General features: G+C 42.8%; 1 protein-coding gene across 16 annotated transcripts in view; it reads left to right on the top strand.

Annotated features, from left to right (window-relative positions):
• The window catches only part of PPIP5K2 (diphosphoinositol pentakisphosphate kinase 2), a 110184-nt gene that overhangs the window by 51631 nt on the left and 33178 nt on the right, over positions 1–25375 (top strand). For all 16 annotated transcript variants that reach the window (XR_008917961.1, XM_056824967.1, XM_056824968.1 and 13 more), the window contains 16 exons: positions 5152–5306; positions 5618–5719; positions 7792–7953; positions 9156–9277; positions 12452–12553; positions 13494–13580; positions 14188–14263; positions 14352–14461; positions 16137–16222; positions 17429–17554; positions 17719–17840; positions 18156–18338; positions 19433–19574; positions 20488–20711; positions 22534–22661; positions 23682–23796. Coding sequence is in view for 15 of the 16 variants with exons in the window: in XM_056824967.1 (XP_056680945.1) it covers positions 5152–5306; positions 5618–5719; positions 7792–7953; positions 9156–9277; positions 12452–12553; positions 13494–13580; positions 14188–14263; positions 14352–14461; positions 16137–16222; positions 17429–17554; positions 17719–17840; positions 18156–18338; positions 19433–19574; positions 20488–20711; positions 22534–22661; positions 23682–23796 (2042 nt within the window). In the remaining variant the exon portion in view is untranslated. The remainder of the gene's footprint in view (positions 1–5151; positions 5307–5617; positions 5720–7791; positions 7954–9155; positions 9278–12451; positions 12554–13493; positions 13581–14187; positions 14264–14351; positions 14462–16136; positions 16223–17428; positions 17555–17718; positions 17841–18155; positions 18339–19432; positions 19575–20487; positions 20712–22533; positions 22662–23681; positions 23797–25375) is intronic.

The raw sequence follows: 25375 nt of genomic DNA, 5'->3' as shown, positions 1-25375 counted from the left end.
ATAGAGAAGATTTTACACTAGCATTAGTTACATTTTGAAACAATGAGATATTTCAGGGGCTTTAGCTTATGTATGTGATCTTCCATAGTAGCATTAGCAGACATGACAAATTCAAGTACCAATTTAGCATCTTAGATTTTGGCATTGTGCTCACGTCTTCCCTAGACCACTTGCTCTGATTAAAGAAATTTGCTATCAAAGCAAAAAGCAGGAACAATATTATAACAGCATCAAAACTGGTGGTTTGGGTCCTTGAGGCATAAGAGCAGAGTAATTTACTACTGTTTGACTTCAGGTAAGAATCAAAGTTGATAATCATGCAGTAACAATTCCACTGCACGGCCAAACTCAGGAATAATCAGGTGGGAAACATTCCTCTTCAAAAGGAAATGACAAAATAGGGCTTCTGTGTCACAAGGGATCATCCCCTCAGATGTGCTGAGTCATCCTCTCAACCATGCCCAGAAAGATAGCTAAATTCAAATCTTAAGACAATGTCACTTGCAGACCCAAGAGCTTTTATCTCAAATGGCAGATCTCATCAATCACAACTTAGAACTGAAAAATTTCCAGGCTTCTTTTACCTGATATTCTTTTCCTCTTAAGTTGTAACTCATCCTGGCATTGTAGATCAATTTTTGGAAATCATTCTTGTATCATAGACAACTTTATAAATTCTCAATACTCCAAATTGATTCTTTAGAAATTCCATAACCCCAAGAGGCCTTAAAAGTTTGTGGATAAATAGTTTTTCCCTTTTATCTTTTCCACACAGTAATTACAATCTTTTTTTTTCTTTCCATATTTTTTTAGTCCTCATCAAATCCCATCACTATAATGGGTCTAACAGGGTTTACCCAAAAGTATTACAATTTTTCTATATGGGTGTTCTCAAGTGGCCATGAGCTTGCCCTTCTTTGTCCCTTTAAAAGTTTCACTTTTTATTGTAGGGAAATAAGACAATTCTTAACTTCTAATAAAACCAGTTACAAAAATGGATAGGAGACATGCACTTGATAGCAGATAAAACTCCTTAATATCTAATGTTCCAGTGAAAACTCTATTACCTTTTTGATTGTTTCATAACTCATATGCCTTTTCCCTTTCTGTGACTCAGGACAGGGTTAATAGTTTGATGTTCTTTTTTTTTTTTACTTTTACTAATTCTGTCCCTAACCTGTCTTTCTATAATTAATAATGGTTTTATCTTCTAGTTGTTTAATCATAAAAGTTCTGTGCTGGGAAATAAGAAAATGCAAATGCTCTCTTAGCTGTTTTCAAACAATAATTCCTCAAAGTTATTAGTATCAAAACTTTTACCCTCAAACTATCTATTTTAATGAAAACAGATTGCAACTTTAACTTTCTCCCCCCTCTCTACATACTTACAAACTTCTCTAAACATTTCCATAGTTTCTAAGTGCCTCTTCTGGATTTTTATTATAAATTCCCTTAATAAAACTTCACATCTTGTTTCTTTCATATTCACATCCAACACTCCTTGTACCCTCTTAACTTTCAACATTTAATCATTCCAAATAATCTGTGATCCACTAAGTATCATTTTAGTTGCTTTCAGTAAATCAAAAGAATCCAGAATTTTTTTTTTAAGTACGTGCCATTTAAACACTAGAAGTTAGCACAGTGATATATCCATTTCATGTCAGGTATTAATTTAGTCCATGGTACAAATTGGTAGACTGAAATAATTTCTCACAAATAAACAAAATCCCTGATAGCATACAATTTGTACAAATTACATTGAGTACCAATTGCTCAGTATGAGATTTTTGCATCCAGTCAATGAAATCATTCTTACTCTAAAAGCATATATTTAAATAGCATTCCAAACTAGCTAATAGATGTTCAGTCTTAAAGTTACTCATTTAAAACCTTTTCTTTTTAATGTTGGTATTTAAATATATAAAGGAACTTTTGAGCACTTTTTTTTTTTTACTGTGAAAAATCTTTAGGCTTAATTACTCTTCTATAAAGATGGCAATAATTTCTAATATTATAGATTATTGAATTAGTGTTTTTAATTAAGCAGTTAGTAATTCAGGTTTGTCTCCCATGAGTTTTACTTACATTTTAGTTGCTTGCTGATCTCAAAACAAAATTTACCTTCTCTGGGCTGATAACAGGACTTTCTTAGTGTCTTTAAAAAGACTTTGAACCTAGATTTTGTGATAAAGGATGGAAAGGTTTGCCCACGCACACACACACACACAGAAGGCAGAAAAAAATTCTGGCACAAGCAGACTTCTTTGGATGACAGCACTGAGTCCGAACAACTTTTTCATTCTCAGATTTTTCCTTTTCCCTGGATTTCCATTGTTCTTTTTAGTGGTCAGTTGGTCCCCAGGGCCATGAACTTATTTTCCTTTGATCTCTTTTCTTCCTAAAACACACTCGTGCTCAGTGTCCCTTTTTCCCACAACAAGAACAGTACAGATGCTTATTTCCTTTTGGAAGGAAGAGCAGTCTGGAGAATTGTCTGTCTCATTTATGAACTGGCTCTCTGTGATGGGTCTTCTCACTTGGCCTATAGGAGAGGTTGATGCATAGTTATGCTTATACTTTCTTCTTGCACTTGAGAAAATCTGCTGCCTCCAGTAGGTGCTGTTCCATGAGCCCAGCCTAAGGGGCCCGGGGTTGGGGTGGGATGGAATAATAGAGCAAAGCTAGAGGGCTAGTAGCTTGTGTAGGACAAAGTATGCTTGTCTGCCCTGTAGTTCCCTTTGTACTTGTACTTTGTTCCCTCGTACTTTGTATAGGAGACACACACGCGCGTACACACACATACGCAGTGTGGACACACCCTTACCTGTTAGCTATGTGACAAGGAAATCACCTTTAAAAGACTGATATATATTAATTAAGGTCGCCAAGGAATTCAGCTATGTAATTCCTTAATGAAAACTCAAGTCAGCCGTCAACCTTTTATGGAGTTTTAATTACAAACAGGAGGAAGAAAGGAATTAGAGAGAGAGAGAGAGAGAGAGAGAGAGAGAGAGAGAGAGAGAGAGAGAGAGAGAGAGAGAAAGGGGAGAGAAGGGAATAGGGCTTAAATACCCCTTCTGTTTAGGCTGGTCCAAAAAGCCCAAGCCCTTAGATAGCTGAGGCAAAGAAAAAAGACCAGTCCCTATAACTCACGTGACCAAAATGGAGAAACAGTCTCAGAGGCCCCCACCTTCAGCTTCCTTCAGAGCAAGCTTCTCAGAGCATACTCCAACTACTCAGACCAACTCCTCAACCCCCACCCTATCCTTAAGGAAAACCCTCCCAAGTTGCCTCCCCTCAGTTCTCACATCTACCAATCACCTGTCCATCAATTTCCCTGTGCCAATGGAGGCTCTAGCTTAACCCAGGACCGCCCAGAGGTCTCTGGCTTTGCACATGTCTGTTGAAGGTCATATTTTCAAATAATTAAATCTTTGATCCTTTGCTACAGCCCTTTCTAAATCCTGTTAACCTGAGTAGGGTAGAGATTGGAATAATTAAATTTTGATCTAGGCTGCAGCCCTTACTCAATCCTGTTAGGACTGAATAGGGTGGAGATTGATTCCAAGTATCTCCATTGTATCAATTCTAAAATCAATCATGACTCAAAGAAATTCCTGTTCTATGCTTAAGCATAGGTCAAAGTCCTTTCCATTGTTCAGCAAAAGGTTTCTGTCCTAAAGTAATCTTAAGAAGGGAAGAGAAGGAACCTCCCATGCCAATGGAGTTCACATTCCAATAGTCAAGACCCACTATCAATAGGAAATTTTTCAAGTATGAAATTTCCCAATGGTGAAATTTCCAACATTTATAAGTCTAAGAAATTTTGAGGTTTACAGCTAATATACAGTACATTTATAAGGATTTAAATTAGGCTTGATAAAAGTTAATCTGTGTACAATGTAATACCTTATTTAAAGTCTAAATTTCAAGTCCCTAACTTTGCTAATACTTTGAGGAAATTACTGATGATTAGGTATTATTTCTCTTTTTCCAATTCTCTAATTGATTAGGTATCTTACTTTAAAAATTGTACATTTTTTAAATGTGTCCCAATTCTCATAGAATTTGTGATTCTGCACAGAGCCCTAAATAAATACTGTAATTCTATTCAGATCCCTAAAATTGGTGACAAAACCAATCTTTTCAGCCTCTTGCATTCCTAGGAATGACGGAATATTTAACTAAGAGATTTGAAGAAGAAAAGGAAGCATCTGTAACAAAAATCCCAGAATTGTGTTCCCTCTTATATACAAGGGCACCTGGCTCGGCTCAGAGATAGGTTGGGTCAGGGTCCCTCCGTCAAGCAAACAGGTCTCCAAGACTCTTGGAAGGGCATAGAAAGTAGGAGACCAAACCTCCGTTGCCAAATTGTAGAAAAATAAATACTGGGAAGCAATTATCTCAGTCATAATGACATTTGTTATGGAAAGTTGTAAATTTCAACCTGTCGACGGGACGCCCCAGAGCCTTTGCTTTTGTGTCACTGGTACCTGTGGAGGCAAGTTACCCCCCCATTAAAAGGGAAGCGTGGTCTTTGGAACGCCTCTCTTCCAAGGGGCTGACCAGAGAGGGTCTCTGAGAAGGTGTATTCTCCAAAGTAACAATCAATTCCATATACGGTAAACGTCACGGCCACTTGCACTAGCTATTATCTGCATACCCTCCCGAATTCTGGATGCTTGTGCAGAGCTCCTTTTGTCAAGCATATCTTGCGAAGCGTTTCAGAGGATTTTCTTTGTGATTTTGACTCACATTGTCATTATCAGTTGCTGATTCTCATACGCAATTTTTCAATTAATAATTGGGGTTATTCCTTATCATTAATCCTCTTCTGATTAAAACTTATGATTTTGGTCATCTAAAAGGATCATGTGCTAAAGTTATAAACAGAGAAAATATTAATAAAGTAATGAATATATCCTAATAAAAATAGCTTAATTAAGTTACCTTTTACATTACTTAATTAATCATCATGATGTGGTAAAAAGTGCATGTGATTTTGGGCAAGTCTTATTTCTTTGAGTCTCTGTAAAATGAGGGTCACAGACCACCCAGCCTATGGAGATGACTGAGGATTAAGCGAGACCATGTGTTTCAAAGCATTTTATTAAAATGTTAATGATCATTTTATCATTGCTATTATAGAATGTAATCTAATCGAAGGGGATGATCACGTGGAAGTAAATGGAGAAGTTTTCCAAAAGCCATTTGTAGAAAAACCCCTCAGTGCTGAGGATCACAATGTTTACATTTATTATCCAACGTCTGCGGGAGGTGGAAGCCAAAGGCTCTTTAGGAAGGTGAGACATTTTCATGGAGAATGGGCGCATCGCTCTTCTTGTGTTTTAAGTGCTCTATTATCATTGTATGCTGTGTGGCAAAATGACAGAATAAACTAGTTAAACATTTTAATTCTGTGAGAAGCTCAAACTTATGATATTAAAATCTGGACGTTATATAAATTTATTCAAGCTTAATATTACTTATTCTTGAAAAAACTTTTTAAAGAATTGTGTAAGAAGAAAAAAGAGACTATTGAGCTAGGGGGAAAAAATGGAAAGCAGTCTCCCAGAAGCTTGTATGTTTGATGGAAACTTTTTTTTTGTTTTAGATTGGCAGTAGAAGTAGTGTTTACTCGCCAGAAAGCAGTGTGAGAAAAACCGGTTCTTACATATATGAAGAGTTCATGCCTACAGATGGCACTGATGTCAAGGTAAGACTGACCGATAGAAAGATGGGTTCAGGTTGTACCTCGGGCTTTGCGCTTTAGGACCTAAGCTATATTTTTATGTGTTCTGACTTCTTGAAGAATTCTAGATTTGATGAACCCTTTTTATACGCAAAACAGGACATGCAGAAGTGCACATTTATATCATGTCCGGCGTGTTTTAAAAGTATTCTATAAATGTAACATGTCACTTTCAACATCATCTTGTTTGTTTGTTTCTGAACTTTCAGCTGTGCATTTTTGATCACCTTTTTTTCTGCTCCACCTATTTAGAGGGCGCGCGCGCACACACACACACACACACACACACACACACACACACACACACACCAGCTTGTAACAAATAGACAAGTGAAGCAAAACAAATCCACACATTGGCCATATCCAAAAATGTATGTTTTTGTACCTTTCATTCATCCCTATTCTACAGCATTTTTGAAATTATCAAATTACACAAGCATTTCTAATTTTTCTTTTGCATCATGAGCATATTTACATATGCTATATTTAACATCGTAATTTACAGTCTAGGAACCCTTAATTTTACCTGGAAAGTTGTGTCCGTTGCATTTACATTAAATCGTATTTTAAATGCTTGTTCAATGAATGTTTTTAAAACAACGAATTCCTTTTAGAGATCTCCCACTCTTTTGTATAAAAACACATTTTGCATAAGACAAGTTGAGGTTCACTTACACACACTATCTGAATTACAAACAGCAAATATACCCAACGTGGTTTTTGTCTGTTTGTTTTTAGCTAAATTGCTTGGAATTCTCCCTTAGTAATATTATAGCGTGTTGAGTTTATCAGTCTAAGCCATAAAGACTTGAAAATGGTGCATTTTATTGGTCCTCTAATGGAAAAGCTCCTTAGCAGCATAGGCAGCAATGTTTCTCTGGAGAAGAAGCATTCAGATGTCTCAGCTTGGAGACACCCTGAGCACATCTTTCTCGACAGTGCTGGGAACCGAGGACAGGCTTCCTGCAGAAGGTGGGCTTTGAGCTGAATGTTGAGGGAATCCAGGAGGCAGCAGCAGGGAGGAAGAGCCATGTAGGCCTGGGAAGAAAGTTGGCTTTTGGACGGGTCGAGTTTAGGATGTCTGTATGTCCAAATAGCGACGGTGCCTCTAGACTAGAGGTCGGGAGAGTAAGAATTAATACGCCAATCTGCTAGTCCTCATCATAGAGATGAACATTGAATTTGTGAGAGCTTATAAGATCACCAAAACTCTGTAGAGGGTGAAGAGAAGGCCCAGAACAGAACCCTAAAGGATACCCTCAGTAAATGGCCATGATCTAATGAAGATGCAGCACAGGAGGTTGAGAAGGACGGAGTCAGACAGGTAGGTGGAGAATTAGGATAGAGAAGGCCCACAGAAGCTGGAGGAAGAGAACGATTTAGGGGGAGATCAGTGGTATTAAGTGCTGCAGAGGGGTCAAGAAGAGGACATTGAGGTCTGTCAATGAACGCCCTTCAAATGCAACTAAGAGGCAATGAAGGGATCATTAATGGGAGACCGTGGTGGTTCAGTGGGTAGAGAGCCAGGCCTCGAGACAGAAGTCCTGGGTTCAAATCTGGCTTCAGATGCATCCTAGCTGTGTGACCCTGGGTAAGCCACTTAACCCCTTTGCCTAAACTTTACTGCTTTTCTGCCTTAGAATTGATTCTAAGATTCTAATTGATTTAAAAAAAAACAAAGACACAGAGAGAAGGAGATATCATTAGCAACTTGGAGGCGAGCCATTTCACAGGAGTTTTTGGAAGCCGGGTTGTAGAAGATTTAGAAGAAGTCAGAGGAGAGTCTAGACAGCAAGTATGTAGAGGCAGCTTTCTCGAGGAATTTGGCCACAAAGGAAAGAAGGGATAAGATATTCACTGTCAGGGATGGCCATATCCAGTGAGCCTTTGGGTTCTCCTTGGGGTGAGAGGGACGTGGGTGCAGACATCCGAGGGGCACGTGGTGAGCGGGGGCGGCTCGGGCGCTCTTGCGGACGTGCGCTCTCTGCCGGTGCTTACCGGGCGCCCTTGTCCGCTGGCTCGCCTCTTCTCTAAAGGTGTACACAGTCGGGCCAGATTACGCCCACGCCGAAGCTCGGAAGTCCCCCGCCCTGGACGGCAAAGTGGAGCGGGACAGCGAAGGGAAGGAAGTCCGGTACCCTGTGATCCTCAATGCCAGGGAGAAGCTGATTGCCTGGAAAGTCTGCCTCGCATTCAAGGTAAAAAGAACTGAAATATCTCGGAGCCTGTAGAACCCCAGTGAGTGAGTAAGGGCAGGTTGAGCTGGGCGGGGTACTTGGAGTTTGGGCGCGCGTCAGTGGGAGAAGGCCTGGGAATAGGCAGAAGCTCCCTCTGCCGCCCCCTCTGCCTTCCAGTTCCTGTCCTTGCTCAGGACCGATTCAGGCCAGAATCAGGCCAAGCTCAGCCTGGCACTCCTTCACGCTGCGCTCCGGCAGCACGAGGCCGTGCTTTGTGGCCTGGGCTAGAGCCGCTTCCTACAAACCCCCCCACCCTCACAGCCACGAGAGGAGCTTTGTGTGCCCCGCAGGCGTAGAGCAGGACGTCCCTCCGAGAGGGCTTCTGCACTGAGCTTGTGGAAGGGCGCGGGCCCCGGGGCGACAGCCTCCGCTCAGGGCATTCCAGCAGTGGGAGACGCGGCCTCGGGAGCTCTGGCTTTCTCCCCCGACGGCCCGTTGTACAGAGCAGTCTTTTCCCTGCTCCCTCTAGAGCCGTATCGCTGCTTGCAGCCAAGGTGGCGACAGGCAGGAGGCCATCTCCTAGGCGCTGTGGTCAAGGGGGCTGAGACCATCCCGTCTGGAGAAGGAGGCCCGAGATGGGGCGGGAGAGAATGGGACTAGCCAACCCCCGCCGGGGCCTAAAGGGCTCTCCGGGAGACGCGTAAGCCAGAAGTAGGGAGCGCTGGGCAGCTTCATGCGGCCCAGGAGCTTCGGAAGGCCCTTCCGTGGGGCGGCTCCTCTGAGGCTGGCCCCTGAGCAATGCCGCTGTTCAGACAGGCCTCCAAGGCTTGCCCTGCTGGGCTGCCGTCGGAAAGACTTCCGCTATTCGGTGCCTTTTTTAAAAGCACTTCCTGTCACTGAACGTGCCGCACTGTTTCCTACTTACTCTGGCTGCTTCTGGCCCAAACGAGCCTCCGGGCTCCTGGTGCACCCACCGATGCGCCCAGGACTGTCAGTCAAGACCGGGCAGGGCAGGGCCTCGCGCTGACCTAGCTCGCGGGCCCGATCTTTGTCCCCGGAGACGGCTGGTCAGCAGCTTTGGGAGGTACATTGGCCCGCTCACCCCTTGGTAGGCTGTAAGACTGGGCCTCCACAGCCAAAGGGAGGCGGCTTCTACTAATGAAAATGCTTGTTTGTTACGAGAACTGCACACTTGAGCTCAGTTTTAAATTTAATTTTGATAGCAAACGGTTTGTGGCTTTGATTTGTTACGTGCCAATGGACAGTCCTATGTCTGTGATGTCAATGGCTTCAGTTTTGTGAAGAATTCTATGAAATATTATGATGACTGTGCAAAAATACTTGGGTAAGAATGTGTTGCGTTTTCTTCCTTTCTCCCCTTAAATGTGGCCTTTACTCAGATGGCTGGGGTGCCCGAGGGACAGGGAAGGCTTGGGGCATGCTGGGCCGCTGTAGTACCTTCAGAAGGTCCCCCCGCCCCGGACTAGAGAGCGAGCTAAGCCGCAGGTGGGGCCCCCCTTAGGCGGAGTAGTAAACAGTGCAGCATCTGCTCTGAGGGGCCGCGTGCTGGAGCCTCCCCCGCTTCCCGCCTTCAACCCGCCTGAACCGCTGGGGCTTCGGCCCACAGACTGTCCTCCGTCCTTGTGCCTGTCTGCTCTCGCCCACATCTGCCTCCCGCCTTTAGTTTAGGGAGAGATTCGGGCTCAGCGCACTGAGCCGCGCGGGAACCGGACCCCCTGGACGAGTCGCTCCTCGGGGACGCGGTCCTGCTGCCTTTTGGATAAACGTTTGCCCAGTCCTAGGCTGGCCCAAGCACGCCGCCCCCACCGCCCCCGCTTCACCGGCCTCGCTGGCAGCCGTCCTGCCCCGCCCCACCATTGCCTCAGTGGCCCGTTGCTTTGCTTTCCTCCCCCTTTGCATCCGTAGCGAGCGCCTCGGTAAAGGGGCTCTTCGGGATCGAGGGCCTCCGGATCTCAGAAGTCCCCGGGGCTTTCTTGATTGACCGATGAATGACCTCCCTGTCCGCTTCCCTGGTCCTTGCCTTCTCGGTAGTGTGGATGCACTCGGCCATCTTTTCCTCTTGCACGCTCTCTCTCTGGCTTGGGGACATTCTTGTCCTGGCTAGGCCTCAGTTTCCTTCATTGATGCTTTAAATCTCTTGATTCTTACTAACTGTGGGCACCTCCCCAACTTTGTCCTGGACCTTCTCTTCTTTGTTCTCTGTGTCCTCACTTAGTGGTCTCAGTTATCTTCACGCAGATGATCTTTTTAACGAGCCCTAACCCCTCCTGATCCGGCAGGGCAGAGCCTCTTCACCCCCCTGATCCGACAGGGCAGAGCCTCTTCACCCCCCTGATCCGACAGGCCTCTTCGCCCCCTGGTCCGACAGGGCAGAGCCTCTTCGCCCCCTGGTCCGACATGGCAGAGCCTCTTCGCCCCCTGGTCCGACAGGGCAGAGCCTCTTCGCCCCCTGGTCCGACAGGGCAGAGCCTCTTCGCCCCCTGGTCCGACAGGGCAGAGCCTCTTCGCCCCCTGGTCCGACAGGGCAGAGCCTCTTCGCCCCCCTGATCCGGCAGGGCAGAGCCTCTTCACCCCCCTGATCCGACAGGGCAGAGCCTCTTCACCCCCCTGATCCGACAGGCCTCTTCGCCCCCTGGTCCGACAGGGCAGAGCCTCTTCGCCCCCTGGTCCGACAGGGCAGAGCCTCTTCGCCCCCTGGTCCGACAGGGCAGAGCCTCTTCGCCCCCTGGTCCGATAGGGCAGAGCCTCTTCGCCCCCTGGTCCGACAGGGCAGAGCCTCTTCGCCCCCCTGGTCCGACAGGGCAGAGCCTCTTCATCCCTGACAGGGCAGAGCCTCTTCACCCCCTGGTCCGACAGGGCAGAGCCTCTTCGCCCCCTGGTCCGACAGGGCAGAGCCTCTTCGCCCCCTGGTCCGACAGGGCAGAGCCTCTTCGCCCCCCTGGTCCGACAGGGCAGAGCCTCTTCATCCCTGACAGGGCAGAGCCTCTTCACCCCCTGGTCCGACAGGGCAGAGCCTCTTCGCCCCCTGGTCCGACAGGGCAGAGCCTCTTCGCCCCCTGGTCCGACAGGGCAGAGCCTCTTCGCCCCCCTGGTCCGACAGGGCAGAGCCTCTTCATCCCTGACAGGGCAGAGCCTCTTCACCCCCTGGTCCGACAGGGCAGAGCCTCTTCATCCCTGACAGGGCAGAGCCTCTTCGCCCCCTGGTCCGACAGGGCAGAGCCTCTTCGCCCCCCTGGTCCGACAGGGCAGAGCCTCTTCATCCCTGACAGGGCAGAGCCTCTTCGCCCCCTGGTCCGACAGGGCAGAGCCTCTTCGCCCCCCTGGTCCGACAGGGCAGAGCCTCTTCGCCCCCTGGTCCGACAGGGCAGAGCCTCTTCGCCCCCTGGTCCGACAGGGCAGAGCCTCTTCGCCCCCTGGTCCGACAGGGCAGAGCCTCTTCGCCCCCTGGTCCGACAGGGCAGAGCCTCTTCGCCCCCTGGTCCGACAGGGCAGAGCCTCTTCGCCCCCTGGTCCGACAGGGCAGAGCCTCTTCGCTTCTGCTTGGTAGAAGCCTCATCTTCCTGCAGGACTTCAAGTGTCAGCTCCTAGAGGCAGCCTGGCCCCCTCCCCCAGTCGCTAGGGCCCTCCCTGGGAAGTTCACTTACCTTTTCTTCTCTGTGTTTGTGCTCCTTCTCACTTCCTCTCCCCCATCTCTCCCGAACCCCCCCGAATGCAGTGCAGGCTCCTGGAAGGGGGGTGTTTGCTTTCCGCCCTCGTTCCCCTAAAGTTCAGCACACAGAGCCCGCGGGGGCAGGTGGCGGGCCTCTTGCAAAGCCTGTTGGCAGGGAGAGGAGCTGGCGGCTCGCCACACTTTCAGAGAGCTCACTTGGACCCCCCCTTCCTGCGCCCTTAAGCCGCTCCTCGGTCCCTGACGCTTGCCGCTCCTCCCTTGCAGATTACACGTAGCTGTTAGCGACAGGTCCAGCCGGTGAAGCAGCGCATCCCTGATACCAGACTCTTGTAGCTAGTCCCACGAAGCGGGACATTTATGCGGTGTCAGAAGCGCTCGGAGCTAGGTGGCCATTTAAAGAGCCTGGCCTAGCTTTGTGAGGTAGCGAGCGGGGCTGTCTCCGCACCGCGGACAGAGCGAGGCTCCAGGGATCCAGGACAGATGGCAAATCAGGCCGCACAGGGGACAAGAGAACCCCCCCCGCCCCCCCCCCAGCTATGTAGAAGCGGCCTGCCCAACACAGAGAGAAAGAGCCCGTTCCTGGCGGCTTACTCCAGGCCCCCCTCCGATTGCCTTTCCTACCTTGCCAGCTGGCTACCCAGCAGACCTCTTAGCCCCGGCTCATTAAGCTGTGTATCCGAGCAACAAGATTGTGGGGGGCCAACCTTTCAGGTTTCGAAGGCTTAGTTCGATAAGGATCTTCAGAGAATCTTGACTTTTTAGAATACTGTCCCAGGCCCAGTTTGGAGATATAACTACATTGTTTTGTTTTGTCTGTACTTTTTTAAGCAACATTATAATGCGCGAGCTTGCTCCACAATTTCATATCCCCTGGTCCATACCACTGGAAGCAGAAGATATCCCGATTGTGCCAACAACATCTGGAACCATGTAAGTTTGTGATGGTTGGTGTTCCCGGTGTTTGTCTTGTCGCAGTGAAAGGGAAGGAAGCCCTCGTTTCCCTCCCGTTCTTCAATGGGCTTCCACAGCATGGCAGAGAAGACAGAATACTTGGACCTGGAGATCTTCACTCGGGGTCAGATAGACTTCTCTGTGCTTAGACGGAGACACAGTCATCTGTGGCACGTAGTTCATATTCAAGTGAGCCTAAAGAGCCCTTTCTAAGCCCCAAAGAGCCCCATAAATACCAGCTGTTATTGTTCACGTCTAAAATACCAGGAACATAGTCTAGTGAATGGGTTGCTATTCCGCAGTTTTAGAGCAAAGAATGGGTGGTGGGTAGAAGTTTAGACCAAATCATGTGCCCAAATAAAGACAATCATTTTGCTGCAGGTCTTGAGCGTATTGGTCATGAGATAATAGGATGTCTCGGACTAGAACAGCAGCAGCACTAGACCCTAAAATAATGGATTTGACTTTTTAAGCAGAATATAGCATTTGAAAAGCTTTTCTTTTTGACTCTTAATTCATAAATACATTTTATTATTAATGAAGTAAAGTTGCACGCTCTCAAAAAAACTATTCTTTTATCCTCATAAACTAACTTTATTGTGATTTCTGCTATTTAACAGAGTTCAGTGTGATGAATCAGGGTCCTCTGGCACTCTAATTTTTTTTTTACCTTCCAAACACAAGAGATTTCTCAAGATCATCTTTTTCCTGAGAAAATTTCTGGGAGAAATGCAGAGGTGTTCTTGTATGGTTTAGTGTCTCATTTTCCACAGTTAACTAATATTTTTCAGATTTATTGAGGATTGGTCTCACTTGAACATTTGATAACTCTAAATAGTTGTATAGAACTTGTTTAAAACTGAAATTTGAGTGTAAATTTTAAATCATTGAAACTTGGCACATATTTTTCTTTTTTCAGGATGGAACTTAGGTGTGTTATAGCCGTTATACGTCATGGGGATCGGACACCAAAACAGAAAATGAAAATGGAAGTTAGGCATCAAAAGTAAGTTATACATAGAGTGATTTGTCACACTAAGAAAATAGTTGTCAGTTAGCTCTTCTTGAGTATCCTATGTTGACTCACTTTTCCTATAGGTTCTCTACCATTAACATTTAAACCTTCTTAATCTGTTTTTCTAATTCCATTTAAACCTTTTTTATCTTTACCAGAATCTGAGGGGAAAATGGAAAATAATAGACTAGTGATTAAGAGATAATCTACTTTTATCTTTTGTTATGAGAGTACTCCTTGAATTTGTTCCTCCTTTCCCTTCCGATTGCCTTCAGAGTCACTTTGTTCTATAAAATGAAAGAAACAGCATTTGAAGTTTCTGCAATTTGTTCTTCTTGGGTTGGGAGATAATAAAATATGACAACTTGAGTATTCAAGTAGAATTGCTTAAGCAGTTATTTCTTTATAAAATAACAGCAGTTTTAGGCTGTTCAGGAATTCTGCATTATAAGACATTTGATTTCCATCACAAGGGAAAATTTTAAAAGTAATTTCCTGAATAGTAGTTGGTGAGTGTTAAAGGGAGGCATACGTTTTATCAAATGAAAATACTCTTTTTGTTGTCTAACTAACAATGTTCTTTGTCTTCTCTTAAAAGATTTTTTGATCTTTTTGAAAAGTGTGATGGATATAAAACTGGAAAATTAAAATTGAAAAAGCCAAAACAATTACAGGCAAGTTCGTTTTACCTTTTTTCCTGGTTTTTATTTATATGGCAACTATTACATAAATAAATATTTATATACCTAATTTATTTTGCAGGAAGTATTGGATATTGCTAGGCAACTTTTAATAGACCTAGGACAGAACAATGATTCTGAAATTGAAGAAAGTAAATCAAAACTTGAACAATTAAAAACTGTATTGGAGATGTGAGTATCTTTAGAATTAACCTTTAAGCTTTTTGTAGTCACGAAACATTTCAGAGAATCCTTCCCAACATGATTTTTTGTCCTTTTTGCTTCCTCATTAGCTGTAAATGTGATGAGAAAATAATTTTCTTGTTGAAAAAATGTTGGTATGTTGAAGTAGAAACACTTGACCAGTAGCATTCCTAATTTACCTAAAAACCAAAGAGGAGAACTTAAAGTGTGAGCTTTCTCGTATGTAATAAAGAGTATAACTGAGGCCCATAGAGGAAATTCCACAATTGTTCAGACACATCAAATTAATATCAAAACAAAATAATAATTTAATACTAATAAGTTATTTCATTTTTATATTCAGTCCCAATTTCTAAATGGAAGACAATGTGCTAGGGCCCCAGTACTTAAGCAATACCCTAAACTTCACAGTACACCAAAGAAGGGTGAAGAAATTGAATGGAATTAATGATAATTTCTTTGATCCTACAACTGCACAAAAAGTCAGTCAGAAATCTGAGGACAGTAGCAAAATGAGATGTAGTCAGCAAAGTCATTGAAAGGTAACGACCAGTGAGGGGCCTTGGAAGCCCTGAGAAGTGGCTTAAACTGGGGCTCCTCAGGTCCAAGGGTTTGGAGATTGCTAACACTCTGTCCTGTGACACCAGAGAGGACCCTGAAGAACCAGCGTTCTGAAGCCCAAAGATCTAGGAGGACCCTTGGAGGTGGAGATCAATTCAGGAATCTAAGGGAAAATAGGGCCTCCCCAACCCACCCAAAAACATGAGAGAAAGGTGAACCTGGCCCTGGAACAAAACTTGATTCAGAAATTAAAGCTGGAGAGATGAGTAAAGCAAAGTATAAACAGTGGCTGGAATAAAACATTTTTGATATTTAGAGACCACCCCCCCACCCCCCCAAAAAAAAGAGAGAGGAATTCTATGACAATTATAAGTAGAGGCTCAAAGGGAAAAAATGGATTTTCCACAAGGACTACGTGAACATGTAGAAAAAAGGAAAAAACCTTTGAGAAAAGAATTGGGAGAAGAATAGATCCAAAGAAAAAGTTTTAAATTTGATTAAGGTAACACATTCTTTAAAAAGTAGAACAGATCAAATAAAAAGCAATTCCATTATACTGCAAGGAATAAAAAAAAAATTCAAGAGTGGAAAAATAGAATAAAATGTAAGATATGTAATATGGAAAACAACCTGGAAAACAAATCAAGGAGAGATCATTTAAGACTTAACTTTCTGGAAAAAAAATTTTTTTTTAAGCTTATGCAATATACTTCAAGAAATAATAAATTTCTAAAAACTTTTCAGATCTGTTAGAACCAAGGAACCAGGATCAAGATTACCTAAGATTTTACAACTTAAGATTTAGCATAATTTTGAACTTTAATCAAGCCAACAGACTGTAAGCACAAAAGGAAGGAGACTGATATTTGGGATTGACATAGATAAATAAAATCACTTCTATTAAGCATTATTTTCCTGTTTGCTGTTTTGATATTAATTTAATATGTTTGAACAACAGCTAAAGTCCACATCCTGGCAAGTTTGCCAGTTATTCAATTCTTGATCATTTAAAATTTCACACTCGTAGGATATATCAAAGTTGTTTATAGCAATATTGGGCTTTAGCCAGCTGTGTTATAAATCTGTTGTTTTCCTTTCCCAGGTATGGGCATTTTTCTGGAATAAATCGTAAAGTTCAACTGACCTACCTCCCTCATGGCTGTCCTAAAACCTCCAGTGAGGAAGAAGGTATGCCGTTGTTAATAGATGGTATTTTTGTTCTGAGGCGCTGAGGCGTTTTTTCATGAAATCATGAACATCTGTGTCTTGTCTCTGATGCATACGAGCTTTATGGCTACAGGCACGTCACTGAATTAGCGCTCTGGACGGCTGTCTTTACTGTAGCATAAACTCTCCATCCCCAGGACAATCCTTGCCCTCATGCAGTCACAGGTCTATATGCCCCCAGCCAGCCTTGCAAAAATTGTATGATCACGCGTGTGTGTATGTATGAAACATGTTGTATTTACACGCAGACATGTTTAGAGTTTCCTGTGTTTCTGTGTCAGTTACACACACGCGATTGATCACCTTAGGAAGGTCTTGTGCGTGACCTCAGCATATGAGGACTTAGATATAAGGGGGGCAGGGACTGCCTATTTGCTGCCCTTATTCGCTTTATACACCAGAGAGTGTGTCCTGTGACATCTCCCTTTCTTCCTATTGGCTAATTAGGAAACTGCACTCCCTCCCTCCCTCTTACCCCCCAAAGGAGGTTCACTCCTGTTGTCACAGCAGGAGGACACGGAGTACCTAATACGCCAAGGCTGGCCTGACAGAGCACGGCTGGTGCTTCGGCATCCGCGCTGACACTTAGCTCCAGATCACCTCGGGCGCAGGCTAAGCCCAGAGTTCGGGAGTATTGACGCGAGTGGCCAGGTCCTTGGCTGCCGTGACGGCACAGGTTAGCCCCTAGACTTGTGCTGGTCAAAAGGAGCCGCGCTTGTAAAAAGAAAGCCTAGGAGCTGCTTCAAAGGCACGTCCGGACACGTGTTGCGCAGTGTCAGCATTATCAGAAGAGGTTGTAGTCGCCCAGCGTGATGACACCTCTCAAAGGGAGCGCTCCTTGGACGTTCAATTCCGACTGCGTCGGTCAGAACGTCCCTTGTAAAACTTGGTCATCACACGAAATAGAAAGAGGCCCACTTTGAAGAGGTCTCCGTGTCACTAGCCCTGAAACAGACTCAGTGGGAAACGGTGTTTCCTGTCTCATTAGCTCTTGTAAGGCCTTTAGCTGCAGCCTTGCTTCTTGATCCAATGACTTGCTGCCAGGATGTCCAGTCACTGGGTACAGAAGAGCCTTGTATTCTAGAAGGAATAGTGGGTAGATCCTGGGTATGAAAGAAAGCGTTTGACCAAGAAAACCATTTGAATCCAATTTCTTGGCATTTTAAGACAACCGAAGAGAAGAGCCGTCTTTGCTTTTGGTTCTGAAGTGGGGAGGAGAACTAACTCCTGCAGGAAGGGTCCAGGCTGAAGAACTTGGCAGAGCTTTCAGGTGCATGTACCCTGGAGGACAAGGTAATTCCTTCCAATTGCTTCATTATCTGTTTCTTAAATTCATTGATAATGGCTAAACATTGTCTTAATCCGTCAGCTTTATCTTTGACATTTTAAGTTACGTCTCTAAAAGCACAAAAAGCATTGGACAAAATTCAGCTAAAGCGATTGGAATGTCTTCTTAGGTGACTATGCAGGATTTCCGGGTTGTGGTTTACTAAGATTACATAGTACCTACCGACATGACCTCAAAATATATGCCTCTGATGAGGGGAGAGTCCAAATGACTGCAGCTGCTTTTGCCAAGGTATCATGAATTTTTTCAAAGAATTATTGCTGGCTTAAAAAAGAGTGAATACTTTAAGCCCTTTGTCTTGTGATAATTCCTGACATAGTCAACAAATTAGTGTTCGTGTAAACATGTTAGAATTTTCAAAATTCAAAACCTTGTAACTAGAAGACAGACGATTGTAAACTTTGCTAGTAACTGAACCCTCTCCTCTGTAAAGAGTTTAGCCTTTGTCTCCCCAAAAGCATTCAGAAAATGAAGGTAGGTGTTGCTTTTTTCATTTCTTTTTGTGTTAATCACTTTCATCTCTCTTAATTTGTTTACTCTGTTTAGGGACTTTTGGCTTTAGAGGGTGAGCTTACCCCCATTCTTGTCCAGATGGTAAAAAGCGCAAACATGAATGGACTTTTGGATAGTGATAGTGATTCCCTAAGCAGTTGCCAGCATCGGGTGAAAGCCAGACTTCACGAAATACTTCAGAAAGACAGAGATTTCACTTCTGAAGACTATGAAAAGGTGAGGCGGAGATCTGCTTTTTCCCCCTTATTCCAGTGTGTCCCATTGCTCAGGGTTATTGTCAGCCGGTATCATACACACTTCCTTGTTCGGCCTGTGAAACAAGACACGCGGTGCTTGCACTAGAGAAAAGCTCCTGGAGGACATCCAGGGCAGGCGCATTGCAGTCTTCATCAGGACTGTTCCTGCTCTGGCGGTGGATGTCCTTTTCCACCCTCAATCCATCGGAGTCGTCCTGGGGCCCTGCTTTGTCGGTAGTAGTTCAGTCATTCATAAATGATTGTTGGCACTATATACGATGCTCTCCCGCTTCTGCTCACTTCATTTTGCATTACTTCCTGCAAGGCTTTCCAGAATATACATGTTCAAATATAGTCAGTAGTATAGCATTGATTCAATCACGGAGTTACACATTTCTCTAAAGCAGCCTAAAAAGCGTGCCTCCAGAAGAAATGAGGTCATTTTACCGGCCTCCAGATGTAATGACAAGAATTAAGTGCAAAGGGCTTGTATGTGCACGTAGGGAGCCACCCACGGCAGGTTATCTTTTCTGTGAATGCTTGAGGAAATTGTTTCAGTTTCTGAGGAGACAGCACCGAGGAGGTGCTTTTGTAAGTCTAACGTGTTCTTCCTGAAATGCTACTATTAAACCACTGATTTGTTGTTCTTCTTTTCTTTCTTACTCTCACATTGCTCAATAAGCTCGCAGTAGTTTTTGAAATTAGAAAAGTGACCTATAACTTGCCTTTTAAAAGATAAAATGATAGAAATAGATGTGGGTAAAGTGAAATGAATTCCATTCAAGGCATTAGAAACAATGTCAACAAAAACCTCGTGAGCTGAAGAAATGCAATCATTGACTGCTTCCTCAGTAAACTTTCCTCTAGACAGCCTGTCCTTGTTCTTTCACTGAACTAAGGTGAGTATTTCCTGACTGCATACATGCATTTGGAGATTTGATGTGCTTTGGCACTCTTAACCTTCTTAACTATATGCCTTTTTGGTCCTCTGCAGTGATGAAAATTTTTGCATGTGCTTTATTGAGCAAATGCTTAATGCAGCACAACTAAGTACAAAACAACTTCCTTCTGCAGCTTACTCCATCTGGAAGCAATTCTGTTATCAAATCAATGCAGTTAATTAAAAATCCTGTGAAGACCTGTGACAAAGTTTACTCTTTGATTCAGAGTTTGACGTCTCAAATCAGACAAAAAATGGAAGATCCCACGTCCTCAGGTACATTTCAGATGACCCGTATTTATTTGTCTTTTGACATAAAGCATGTGCCCGTTATAACTCTTATAAGCCCATTTTAACTCGATGCCACACGCATCTTTAGTCATTTATAGCTCTTCAGTCCTTCTAAAAACGAATTGCTTTGTTGCAAAAGTTTTCTGTCATAAGACAGCAAAAGCTGGACCTGCTTTTTTAAAGAGCATCTGACTGGAAACCCATGAGACTACCACTTACCTAGCTGGGCAAATAAGGCCATTTGATCTCTGCTTCATCACGTATCACTATTAGGAGAGAGCAGATAGTATAGTGATTATAAAAGCACTGGGGCTAGACGCAGCTACTTATAACCAGTGTGGATCTCTCTGGGCCTCATTTTTTTCACATATAAAATGAGAGATTAGACTACATGTTCCCTAAAGTCCTTGAAATCGTACGGTGGTTGACGATGAGGACAACTAGCATTTTTATTATTCTCATTTTTGCAAATGAAGAAACTGAGGCAAGCAAGGGTTAAATGATTGACCCATAGCTACTAAGTGTTGGAGCCCAAATTTGACCACAAGTCTCTGGCTCCAGTTCTAACATTTTATCTATTGTGCCTGCTTAGTTTGTAGTTAAGCAGATGATATTTCGGTTGTCTCTATTCATCTGCTCTGTTGAAGTGAATCTAAAGTAAATAATACTTTATAAGCAAAATTAAATAAGTTTACCTACCAATTCATAATGAAATATTTGATTTTGTACATAGAAGAAATGTAACATTTTGTTCTAAAGATTGCTAGCGGTAGTAATTTCCCAATTTCTTAGATTGGTGGGCTGAGTTTTAAAATCACTGAAATGTACATTAATTAGAGTGCTGGTTTTCAACTTTGAAATATGACATGTTATTGGACCATTTATTTCTTTGTTGTAGATATCCAGCTTTATCATAGTGAAACGTTAGAGCTAATGCTACGTCGATGGTCCAAGTTGGAAAAGGACTTTAAAACAAAGAATGGAAAATATGACATCAGTAAAATCCCTGACATTTATGACTGTATAAAATATGATGTTCAGCATAATGGCTCTTTGAAATTAGAAAATACAATGGATTTGTACAGGCTTTCAAAAGCTTTAGCAGATATTGTTATCCCTCAAGTAAGTACTAAAATATAGGAATCACTTTCATTGCAATTACTGACATTTTAAAAAAATGTTTCTATATCCAGTGTCATGATTATTAAAGTGAGGAAACAAAATAACGACACTAAAGTAGATATACAAAATTATAACAACCTAAATAAAACAGAATCTTTGATAAGGTTTCCCATTTAAATTGTAAACGTTTTCATTTCATGTTCTCTAGTGTGAATATGAAAGTATATGAATAAGCAGAATGACTAATGAGCATGTATCATCACTCAAATAGTCACGTCTTAAGCAATCCAAAGGGAATGAATTAGCTCATTATCTGTTCACATAGTTTATTAACTCTTTGACTTTCACTCCCAAGTACTGTAGTTTTAGAATTTGTTTCTAGAGTTTACTACATATTGGAAATTAACCTTCAAATATTCAAATCTTTGTTTATGGAATATTGAACTTTACTTTTTAAAAATAATTTTTTTATTTTGTCTTTAATAAGAATCCATTAACAGTAACATTAATATGTTCAAAAGTCTGAAAAAGAGAATTTTGACCTGAAACCAAAAATTTCCAGGGCAAGAATTTTGCCTTTTTTAAGGTATATGATAACTTCAGAAGTATCCTGCTTGTCCATGTCTACTCCTCAAGCCTTTTCTATCCTCTTCTGTAAGTTTCTTATAATGCTCTCATAACCTTCTTTCTGCTCACTGTGATTCTCTTCCTCCCAGGCTCCCCTGCCCAAACGAAAAACAAAAACAAAACCTCCTTTGCCACAAATAGGCATGATCGAGGAAAACAAACGCACACGTTGGTCACGTTGACACACGTAGATCTCATTCTCCATCAGGGTCCTTTAGTGTCATGGTTGGTTATTGTGCTCCGAGTGCTTAAGCCTTTCCAAGGGTTATTCCTCCTATTGTTGTATTCCCCGCTTAAATTGATGTACAAATTGAAAACACCTTCGTCTGTTCTTACGGGACAAATGTGGACTGTTTGAAGATGAGGCTGGAGCACTACACACCGGCTCATGGTGTAGAAAAGCTGCTAATCAAACTGTCTGATGGGCCCTTCCTTCTTACTCTTGGCGTCCTGGCTTCAAGAGTCAACCACGTGTCTTTTCCTATCACAAGGCTTTTCTTACTAATTCTCTCTCTTATCAAGTCATCCTGACTGCACTCATGGGTAAAAATATGATTTTAACTGCAAACTCCCTCGATCCCCTTTGAGCTTCTTAAGTACAAGAAGTTCAATCCTTTTTTCATTGGAATGCTTAGCTTGGAGACGTTTTTCAGAATTTGGATAAATAAATTGCAGAATTAATCCTATTTTATTAAGAGGGTCCCTGGAAAAAAATGTCCTTATGGTTTTGAGATCATCCATAGACTTGGCGGCATCAAGGTGTTCATGTAAACCTGTATCTTCCTTGCTTCCTTATCTTGGTTTAAAGAAACAGTATTTAGATTTGCATTTAAATTAAATTAAAAGTTGTGGAAAAAACAATGTGAAATGAAACAAAAACTGTACATTTAAGTGAAGCTACATGGTTGATTTTTGTCTCCTAATTCTCATAACAACTCACTAAAAAAGGTACTGCCAAATGACATGTTTTTAATATTACTTCATGTCAACTAATGCCCATGCATGAATATTATTTGTAGTGTGGTAAATAGGAATATTATTAAATAATTCAGAAAATAGTTGTAGGCACATAATTTCGAATTGGGAATACTCTTATGTGTATATATTAACAATTCAATCTTCCTGAGATGAATGTCTTTCTTAGTAATGTTTGAAATGTCCTATTTCTAATATTGTTGTATTTTCGTTCTCTTAGGAATACGGCATATCTAAAGTTGAAAAACTAGAGATTGCCAAAGGCTATTGCACGCCTTTAGTTAAGAAGATTCGATCGGACCTTCAGAGAACACAAGATGATGACACTGTAAATAAGCTCCATCCTCTGTAAGAACCATCTTTCAATGAGTTATCGTGTTTGTGCCCTTATATATGTATTTATATGTAGCTAAGCCATCAGAATACATGTGAAAATAGCAAAATAATGCAAGTAGAAAGTTTTCTGATAAAAAGTTTCAGGAAACAACACAAAAATAAAATAAACTCCTACTTAGTGTGTTGAAAGATGAAGGAGATCCAGTTGGTCAGACGAGACAGAGAGTCATCGACTGAAATTCTTTTGACTCCGTCCTGTAGGAGAGCTTGAGGGAGATGATCGAACAAAGCCCAAGTGAAATGGCGTCCCCAGCACTGATGGAGCTGCCTGGGTTGTGCCGGCTCTGATCCGCCCTGGAGCTACAGAGAGATCCTAGTCCACTGGTGGGGAGGGATCAAGCACCAGCTAAAGGGTCCCTCGCTGCCCAGCGACACCGTTTCTGGGCTTTTCCTCTGGGCTCGGGCCACTTGACTGCAGGGCATCTTGCTTGGCCTGAGCCCCAGCAGTTGTCTGGTCAACCTTAACTGGCGATAGCCCGACGTGGCACTTTTCTACCCAATCTTCGTAATGTCGTACTTTCAAAAAGAGCTTTCTGTGCCATTTCGGGTTAATTTTCATTGAATTCTCGCTCTCCGGGATAAAGATTTATACTACAAAATATCTGAAATGGCAGTTCATAAGACTGTGTTTAGTACGGTTCCCAATCAGGTGCCTTTGGTAGATTTTTTTCATCTGTTTTATTAAAACCCTCACCGTCTGTCTTCGAATCGATCATTTCCAAAGCAGAAGAACGGTAAGGGCTAGGCAATTTGGGTGAAATGACTTGCCCAGGGTCACCCAGCTAGGCAGCACCTGAGACGACATTTGAACCCAGGACTTCCTGTCTCCAGGCCTGGCTCTCCACCCATTGAACCACCTACCTGCCCCTTTTTACTTACATATAATCAGATTTATCATAAACCTGTGCTTCCTTTTTATAAAATAAGTGCTGACTTTGCGATGTTTTTAAAACAGTCTGTTTCTACCTTCAGGTATTCCAGAGGCGTCATGTCCCCGGAACGTCACGTGCGTACTCGATTATATTTCACCAGTGAAAGTCACGTGCATTCTTTACTCTCCATCCTTCGCTACGGGGCCTTGTGTGATGTAAGTTGAATCCCGAGCAGGCTCCATTTGCCAAAACACTGTTCTTAGCTAAGATGTTCCTGTGTTCTTAACACACGTTGTTGGTGGTGTTGGTTAAAGCCCACCTTTTCCTGGCGTACGGAAAAGAGCCTGGATTAGAAGGGAAAGACCCGGGCTCCAGGTTCAGATCTCTTAATACTTGGCAGTGGGACCACCCAGTCATAGTCATTAATGTTTAAGTGCCTGCCAAGTACCAGGCTCTGAGATGGCAAAGAGAGCCCAAAGAATGTCCTTGATCCTTTCTGTAATGGGGACGACACTAAGTAAATAACTGTGTGCATTCCTGTATGTATATAAAATAAATTGGGTTTAATCTGTAGGAAGTTCAGGGGGATCAGGAAAGGCTTCCTGTAGAAAATGGACTTTGAGCTGTTACTTGAAAGAATCTAGAATTCCAGGGATGAAAGACAACTAGTCAGAATGCCTGACATTGGGAGAAGTGCCTCGGGTCAGGAACAGCAAGGAAGAATAACTCAATTATCATGAGATTTATTAAAATAAAAACTAGAGTTAAAAGGGAGCTAACTCAAGTCACGGCCTTGATAAAGAAGAAGAAAGAGGGAGGAGTCCCAGAAAGTTATAAACAATCATGTAAAGACATACATACATGAAGGGGAAAGGATGCTGGGAAATACAAAAGGAATTCTGGGGAATGTAGCCCTGGGGTTCAAGATTTTCCAACCCTACAAGAGTATAAGAAGGCGAGACAGGAAGGCATGTTCTTGATTATGAAATATCTTAAATGCCAAACAGAAAATTGTTTATTTGATCCTGAAAGCAATAGGGAATCACTGGAATTTATTGACTAGGAAGGTGACCTGGCCTCTTGGATTCTCAGTTTCCTCATTCCCAGTACAAAACAGTTAGCATTCATTAAGCACCTATTTAAAGACCAGACACTGGCAATGAAGAACAATAATAATTGCATTCCCAATTCTATGGTGAGATTTAAAGCAATCTGTAAACTGAAGTCCTTCTAATTAGTGTGAAGAATCCAAAATCCAATCCATGGGATCCTGAAGCAGTTTTCCACTAGAATTATTGTACAAAGGAGAGATGTCTAAAAATTTCCTAAAAGATGGGAAATCCATTGATTACTCATTGTCATTCTTACGTCATTATCCTTAAACATGTATATCTAAGAAAAAAAAAAGTCCATCCACATTGAAGCTGGGGAATCTAGAATAAAAGGAGACTGCAATTAAAGTCACCTTGATTCCTGCTTCATCCTTTTACCTTCAGGTCCTACTAAAGCCTTCCTTTCAGTTTCCATACTCTCCTTCCTGTGCATATGCATCACCCCTGAAGGTAGTAGAAGCCAGGGACCTTGCCCAGTAAGTTCCAGAGTAGAGTAACAATGAAGCATGTATCTCGTGCCCATGTCACTCTCCTATTTCTTCCCCTTTATGACCTAAAAACATTTTCCAGGAAAGTAAAATGTCAGAACTTAAGGAAGAAACTCATGTATGTTTTTAGAAAATAAACAACCCCAATTTCCCTGTCTTTATAAGCATGGATTTTGAAATCTCTGCTCTACATT

The sequence above is a fragment of the Monodelphis domestica genome, chromosome 3 (assembly GCF_027887165.1).
Source record: "Monodelphis domestica isolate mMonDom1 chromosome 3, mMonDom1.pri, whole genome shotgun sequence".
In the NCBI taxonomy this organism is placed as follows: domain Eukaryota; kingdom Metazoa; phylum Chordata; class Mammalia; order Didelphimorphia; family Didelphidae; genus Monodelphis; species Monodelphis domestica.
The sequence above is the reverse complement of the archived record's forward strand: the minus strand, read 5'-3'. Positions and strand labels throughout refer to the sequence as shown.